This window comes from Zosterops lateralis (assembly GCF_965231275.1).
Source record: "Zosterops lateralis genome assembly, chromosome: 9".
NCBI classification, from domain to species: Eukaryota; Metazoa; Chordata; class Aves; order Passeriformes; family Zosteropidae; genus Zosterops; species Zosterops lateralis.
Window position 1 is genome coordinate 24,379,441 of NC_139769.1, and position 8,085 is coordinate 24,387,525.

The 8,085-nt window shown below is 46.1% G+C and overlaps 1 protein-coding gene across 1 annotated transcript in view; it reads left to right on the top strand.

Moving 5' to 3' along the window:
* The window catches only part of LOC310912911 (uncharacterized protein C1orf21), a 112,828-nt gene extending 111,371 nt beyond the window's left edge, over window positions 1-1,457 (top strand). The window contains exon 6 of the mRNA XM_083867894.1: window positions 24-1,457. Within this exon, the coding sequence (XP_083724020.1) occupies window positions 24-65 (42 nt within the window). The 3' untranslated portion in view covers window positions 66-1,457. The remainder of the gene's footprint in view (window positions 1-23) is intronic.
* The last annotated feature ends 6,628 nt before the right edge of the window (window positions 1,458-8,085 follow it).

The following is an 8,085-nucleotide window of genomic DNA, read 5'->3' on the forward strand; positions in this document are numbered from 1 at the left end:
CTGGCTGGCCTTTGTTCCTGCAGGGTCGTGACTACTGTTCAGAGGAGGAGGAGGATGTCACATAGTGCCAGCTCTGCCCTCGCCCCAGGAGCACCTCCAGTGTAAATAGATCCAACCCAGCCTTCTGGATACAACCTTTGGGACGTCTGCTCGAGTGAACAGCACTCCATAACAGAAGAAGACCATTTCCACATTATATGCTCCATTCAGTTACAGTGTTTCCTAATGAACACATGAGGAATATTGCTAAGAACTCGTAAGGAACTGTTTTCGTTGCTGCTAGTTAAAACTTGTTGCAACTTCTCACTTTTTTCTGTGTCCAGATATGCAGCAAATCCTTAAAAGTTAATCCAAAAGACGTTGTTGATTTTATTGAGGCTTCTGGCCCGTTTTCTATCAGATGAGGTAGTGTTATACCAAGCTTCCATAAGTGAACATCCAAGCATCTAAGAAACACCCCTGAGCTGTGTGTCCGTCTGTGGTGGGGCCGGAGTGCTTGTTAGTGCTGGTGATTCCAAGCTTTGGAGATGGGATGTTTTTTGCCATGGCAGGCCTTGTTTCTCAGCTGAGAAGAAGCTGAGAAACTATAATCCATTAAAAGCATGTTATCACTGAAATACTGGAAGTGATACAGGAGCAGGAACTTGTAATTTAAGAGGAAAAAAAGTTTCATTTAAAAGGTATCTTAATCAAGGACTAAGCTTGCAGTATTGGCTTTGCTGAGCACGAATGGGAGTGTGATCACAATCATTTTGAATCTCTTTTTTTCTAAGAAAATAAACATTTTACTGTTTTTTATGTATTCTTGTCTTTTACCATTCCTACAACATGATCTTTTAAGAGTCTGGGGACAAGGAAGACCAAACCTCTCCTCTGCCTTGATGTGTCCCGTGGATCTGATCTCTTAAAGCAGCTCTGTGCCAACTGGGGGGATGTGTTGTGTGTCCTGTAGAGTTTATTTTTCCATATTAAATGGAGAGGATATTACCTTCTCAAAAGCAGATGTAATATTTTTAACAAATGCTGTCATGAGTTAAAAAAAAAAAAAAAGGAAAAAATACAGCTTTTGTATTTATTATTTCAAAGAAGATTGTTACCTGTGCTGATATTTCTTCCAGTTTTGATGCCATAAGAGGACAGGGTTTGCGCTGCATCCAGTGGAGAAGCTTTGTCAGTGTGGTTTGCTGTCATTGTGTTGATTTCATTTGTGGGGTGGGTGTGGACAGACTGAAGGTGCATTAACAGCATCTCTTTAGGATGTGGCTGACACTTGAGGGGCAGTCAGCCCAAATATTGGCCATTTTTCACTGGGCTTTCTGAAAATCAGATCCCTCTAAATACTCTTAAGTCCCTCAAAGATCACCTGTGACCTCTGCAAATATCTAAGTTTTTGCTGAATTTCTTGACTAAAGAGGTTTCCCTGAATGTTCTCTCTGAATGGGCCTGCACAGCCCACATCAGATTTCATTCTCCATCAGTACTGTGCTGTACCTGGAATATCTGCAGAAACCCCCAGCTCCCTCCTGCTGCCATCCCTGCACTGGATTTACTTTTGGCTTTTGGGCAGGAGATGAGCAGTGGGGACAGACCTGGGAGCTGCTGGTGTTCCTGAAGGGCTGTGTGTGAGCCCATCCAGCAGGAGCAGCTCTCCAAGCAGCAGCTGTGAGGCTGTTTCCTAAAGGTAGAAGGTGTTTCTGAGCTCTGCAGGCACCCCAGACAGCCGGCCCCTCAGTCTGAGCCCAGTGGTTGCTGTACTCCAGGATTCAGACAAACCAAGAGCTTCAACGGCTTTCCCTATAAAAGCTCAGTGTCAGGGTCCTCTGTGGCATATTCAGCTTTATCCTATTAATGGTCAAAAGCCACCAGCCAGCTCTGATTTCCCTGAGCCCTTGCTCATTTAGGCAGCTGCATTGGCCAGGCAGCCCCTCCCAAGTATCCTGACCCCCCTGGAGACAGTTTCTGTGCCTCCCTGCCATCACATCACTGTTCCTGGGGCTATGGCACCTCTCAGTGCTACAGAGCTGCTGGGTTTTGTGATGAATTCTTCATGGTGATGTCTCTCTCCTCCTGGATATGATTTTTTTCCATAATTTACACCAGCTCCTGAGCAGGTGACTACACTTGGGAGTGTCGAGAGACTGTGCATTTCAATTATTTAAAACACTTTAATTAATAAAGAGTCCTGGGGCTTGGTCCCACAAACCCTTCTCTGCAAAGCACTTTGGGAAGCTTTCACAGTAGTGCAAGGGAGATGGCGTTGGGTCTGTTCTTTTCAAACATTTCCATGTCGAGGTGCTGAACATCTTGTGTGTAAATGTCCCCACACAAACACTGTCTTAGACACACTGAGATCTTTCTTTTAGCCACCTCTTAGTTTTAATAATTCTTTTTTAAAATATTTTCCTTGCTGCTGCTGCTGCTGGCAATGGAGACCTGCACATCAGTGGACGTTTTGTGAGAGAGGAAAAGCAATTCCCATCTTACCTGTGCTTGTATTGCAACCAGCAGCAGGTGCTTTAGAGTTCTGGATGAGTTACAGCCTCCCTGCTGCACCTGTAGATGGCAATATTTGAAGGCCTGGGTGAGCTGTCGTGCTGCTGGAACCTGCTGTAATTCTTCCACCTTTGCAAAATCCTGGCAGATTTTGTCAGAAGTCTAAATATATGTGGCAGCTGAAGGTCTGTAAGAATATAAGAAGATTACTCTGGGTGAAAATGCAGATCCCCTTGGAGCTCATTGCTTTGCTCTGCTAAAATACATTCAGCAGCATGGAAAGGAGGAGGCTGGGAAGAGAAGGAAAACTTGCTCCTATCTGGTATGCTGTGCTTGGCTGTAAATGGGATTTCAAGGTTCCTCTCAAAAGAGGTGCCAGGGAAGTGATTTGAGGCCTAAAGTTATCTTTAGGAGGCTCTTGCAGTATTTCCTGAGCTCCACATAATTTTCTGGGATCTTGGAGAAAATTGTGGTGAAGGGGTTTTGCAATCAACATTCTTCCCTTGAAGTGCTTTCTCCTTTGTCCAGAGCCCTTGGAGTGGTGCTGGTTTTTCCTCCTTGGAGCCTGCCCCAAGCATTGGGAGGGGAACTGGGGAGGTGCTGCCTATCCCAGGCCCAGCCTTGAGCTGTGTTGTTTAATCACTGGGAGTTCACTTCACCTGTGCCCCCTCCCAGCCCCCTCCACCCCCCAATTACCATTAATTTCTTCCCTTACATTCAGTCAGAGCTTTGGTTCTTTTGGATTACTCTCCCTGCCAGGATCCAGCAGAGCCATCTCTGTGTCCTTCCCTGCCACAAGCCCTTGGTGGCCTGGGATGGGTGCACAGCTCCAGGCTGGCTCACTGCACCTCTGCATGCTCTCGTCAAGAGCAGGAGGAGCAGCTTTAACAGGGGGTGAGATCTTCAGCCCAGGAGCCCTGTGTGCATTGGGGTGGGCTCTGGCCTCAGAGCTGGATGCTGCCTTGGCTGCAGGGCAGGGAGCAGCAGCAGCCCAGGATTTTTTGCTGTGTGGCTCTTTCTTGCTGTAAGAACACCCAGGCTGGTGACTGGCCCCAGAGTACAGCAGGTATGGAAACTCTGGATGATGAGACAGAAGAAGAGGTCCATGAAGCACCAGGAGATGTGATTGAACTCCAAAGACATCGCTGTCATCACATGAGAATCGGCCTGGAGATAAATATTCTGTTCTCAGCTATTTTGGTTTTACTAGGTCTGTAAAACAGTAATTTCCTGTCTCTTTCATTTTGGAGTTAGCAATGACTCAACTCCAGATCAGCCTGGCTGACACACCAGACCTTCAGGAAAGGAGAGGCTGGGTGATGTGTGTGTCTGTCAAAGAGCAAATGTTATATGGGCTTTGCACAAAAAGGGTGGTTTCCAGTTCCCCTGGTGGTGGGACACTGGCACAGAGTGCCCAGAGCAGCTGTGGCTGCTCCTGGATCCCTGGAAGTGTCCAAGGCCGGGCTGGATGGGGCTTGGAGCAACCTGGGCCGGTGAAAGGTGCCCCTGCCCATGGCAGGAGGCAACCTTGTTCCAGGTTGCCCATGAAACAAGAGGATTTTTAAGGTCCCTTCCAGTCCAAACCATTCTGGGATTCCATTACTGTAAAACCAGTGCCCTGACTCAGGCCCCTTATGGGGTGTTGGGGTGTCTGAGCAACATCCCTGTGCTGAAGAAGCTTTTACCTGTCTGGGGCAGCCCCAGCCCAGGGGGGAAGTAACAGGACTTGCATTCTGGAAAATCAAAAACTTTGATCTCAGCCAAGGGCACTCTCTGGTACAGGCAATTTTTAGGGGGTTAACTGAGAAAGCACAGTTTCATGGCACTTCTGCCACTGTGGCTTCATGGAAGATGCTCTTTGGAGAACTGAACGCTGCAAGACCCTGCTTTGGGTCCTGGTACTGCTGGACAATGCTCCTTTTTCAGCCTGAAATCTGTCTATGTTTAATTTAATTCTGTAGGTGTTCAGGGAAGAGGAGACAAGAAATGCAGGGATGGCCTTGGAAGGGCACCTTATTTACTTTGATGTTGGGGAGATCAGATATCCAATAAGTTGGGTAAGCACTGAGTGAAATTCCTGTTACTGTGCTGTTGTGGCAAAGGGAAAGAAACCCCAGCTCAGAGTACTGCAAGGTAGGAAAGTTGATAGAACTCCAAGATGTTCATGTCTTTGTTTCATAATTTTATTTTTTTTCCCAATTTAGCTGCACGCATCTACCCATGACATCCAGGGAAATGCTCACTTTGAGTTTGAAGATGGGAGAATCACCATCATCATCCTCAGGATCATTACCTTCACCATCAACACATGTGGGACTGTGAACCTCCTTCATAAAAGCCAACTCCAATACCAGCCTCATGGACAGACACCCTTGGCAGCAAAAGGAGAAGCCTATGATTCTTCCCTCTGGAAATCTGGAAATGACTCCCTTTCTCCATCCTGGATGAAACGTGGAGCAGCCACCCTCCATCCCTGCAGAGTAACCCCTGCTAAAGCCCTCGAGGTGCGAGTTCCATGGGAAATTTATATATTGGATTCTTTTAGTACATTAAATTAAATTTTGAGACAAAAAGTTCTCAAGAGCAGTTGCTGTGAGAAGCTAGAAAGCTCCGTGTGGGAACAGAGCATATTCCTGGGGTTTTGGCATTCTGCTTTTGTGTCTATTAATAATCCCCTGGAGTGAGTCATATGGAGCTGCATTTATTCACTGACTCGGAGAGAGCTGCTACCCAAAATAGCAGCTCTTTAATTTTTTATGATGCTGTAATGCCAGTGCAGTGAAGATTGACATCATTTGAGGGAGATGCTCCAGCCTGGCAGTCACAGAACCCGTGTCCAGCCCCACAAGGAACGTGGGGAGCCACGTGCTCCATTACATAAAAGCTCTGGAGAGCCAGCACAGGGCAGAGATGCCTTTTCTGTCCTCATCTGAGCAGCTTTTGCCTGGATTTTTTCCCCTTTAGGCCTTTCTAAGCCTTCTTGGCTCATTTTCTTCAATCCTGAGGAGCTCTGGGCCAGGGAACGATGGGGAAATGACTTTTGCTGCAGAGGGGAGCCTCAAGCACATCTCATACCATCAACCTGCCTGCCAGGAGATCCACAGGGAAATCTTGAAATGCATCAAATTCAGCACCACCAGCTCACCCATGTTGCTGCTCCGTGTCCCCTCCTGAACCCCCCAGGATCCCCTGAGCTGAGGCCTGTGCCCAAAATCCTTCCCAGCCCCGTGTTCCTGACTGATGGTGGCCTCAGGCAAAGGGCAGAGAAATGCTGGGAAAGGGTTTGGGTTGGGTTTTTAAAGGATGAATCTGATTTTCTGGATTGCTTCTCATTCTCTGCCCTGCACTGCTGCCATCAGGTCTGTCCTGTAGTGGCAGCCAGTGAGGCATCTGAGATGTCCCAGGGTAGTCTCACTGCTCCCCAAAAACTCCTCTGGGTACCAGTGAGTACCACACAGGCTTTGTGGCACCATTTTGGCTAAAATTCCTCTGCAGGAGCCCCAGCCCATCCACCATCATGCTTTTGCTCTCCACCAAAGCATCAGGAAAGATGAATTTGCCTGTGCTGGGCATTAATAGCCTGGGTGAACTCTCTCAGGTCAACAGTGTTTTACAGGCTCCATTCCAGCTGGAAACATTTATTAACATTACCTTTTCATGGAGCACTTTGAGAGAAAATTGAAGTCCTGCCACAGCAGCTTTGAGCTGATGTGACTGATGGGATGAGCAGCAGCCGTGGCTGAATTTCAGTCAGAGCAGCTCAAGTCCTTTGGGTGAGGGGTGTCACACCTTTGGGTGACCCACATGGAAAATGTGGGACAATTGAGCAATGGGCCCTCAAGACAACCCCTGCATAAATCAATAAATACAGTTTTAATAGAAGGGGTGAGGACTTGGTGCCACCATGCCTCCCTTGTCCTTCAGGCATCCATCCATGCAAGGAGCATCCTAGGGGGGTGTCAGGAACCTGCTCAGACCCCAAAATAAACACAGCAGTCCTGATTTATTGTTATAAAAGAAATACAGGGAGGGGCACAGCCCACCCTGGCTGTCACTTCTGTTTTATTTTTGCCTTTGAAGCAGCCACATCCCTCTGCCTGCACGGGCAGCACCCTCTGATGAACTCTGAACTGGGTGCAGGACACTTACAGATGTCCCTTGTTCCTCAAAGGAGGCAGAAAGGGCCTTTGATCCAAAATACTCCAGTCCCCAAGTGCTGATGTTCCCAGAACACAGGAAACAGTAGGATGAAGGAATTTAGCACTTCCTGAGCAAGGCTGGCAATGGTTTCTACTTCATATCATGAACACCGCTCAGCACTTGAACAAGAATTTGAATTTAGGGCTCCTGCATCTTAATCCTAATTTTCTTAATCCTAATTTCCAGAGAGGAAAAATTTACAGGAATAGAGGTGGTAGAGGAGAGCTCATAAGAGAGGAAGGATGAGGGATACATCCCTCCAAGACTCACCTCATCAAGCCCAAGTGAGACTTGGTTTTTTCAATATAAACAAAACAGGTGCAGCAGTCAAAATAAACTTTTGAGGGTCTGGATTCTGGGTTTTAAAAATAAAACAATAACACCCAAGCCCGATATAGAGAAGAGAGGTTTAAACAGTCCAGTTACATCTGGTTGCTGATAGCCTGTCCAGTTTCAGTTCTAGACTGAAAAGGTGATGTTTTGGTTATTCCTACACCTCTGGGTTCAGCCAACTTCCCAGGGAAAAATTCCAGGCTTCTCCAGGGTGGCAGCCATGAACCTGCTCCATCCTCCATTGATGCTGCCAGTGAAGGATTGGTGTGACTGCCTCAACAGCAGCAATGCAGAAATGAGCATCAGTTCAGCACAGCTTGACCAGAATATTTACAATTTATTAAATCTTTACAATCAGCAGTTATAATCAAGTACACAATTATGTACACGGCTTATGTACATTTTAGCCCAGACTTTTACATCACAGTACATAGTTGCCCTTAGAAATATTGTGTACACTTATCACCAGAGAGTAAAACCCAACAATAGTGTTACAGCACCTGTTATTAGACATCTTCCATAAGAAAATATACGGCTGTAAATTGGTCTGGCTAAAAAAAAAATAAAACAAACCAAAAATCTTATAAAATCTGAACATACAATTTTCATTCACAGAATGGTTTGTTTTTTATGTTCTGACTGACGCCTGTTGCATAAGATGTCCTGTTTTTCACCTCTCAACTCACTCATTGGTGCCTACTCAGGGACACTGGCAGGAGGAAGAGAACCAGAGCTGGGCTCATTCTCAAACTTCATTAAGAAATAATAAATGTAAACAATTAAGAAGATTCCTCTAAGATCAAATGAGAAAATAATTGACTGATCTGAATTACATGGCATGGAGCAAGTGCTAGTTGCAGCTGTGATTCCTGAATTTTTCAGTGTTCAATACCATACAAAGAAATGTACAATGCTATACACAAAGGGTGATTCCTGATTAATGGTCTAGGAGCAATATTTCATATGCAGACTTCCAAACATTTGGGAAGAACACTCTCTCCCCTTTCCAAAAGGGTTTTTCTTTTTGATGAATACATTCTTTTTGCTTTTTAAGATGAT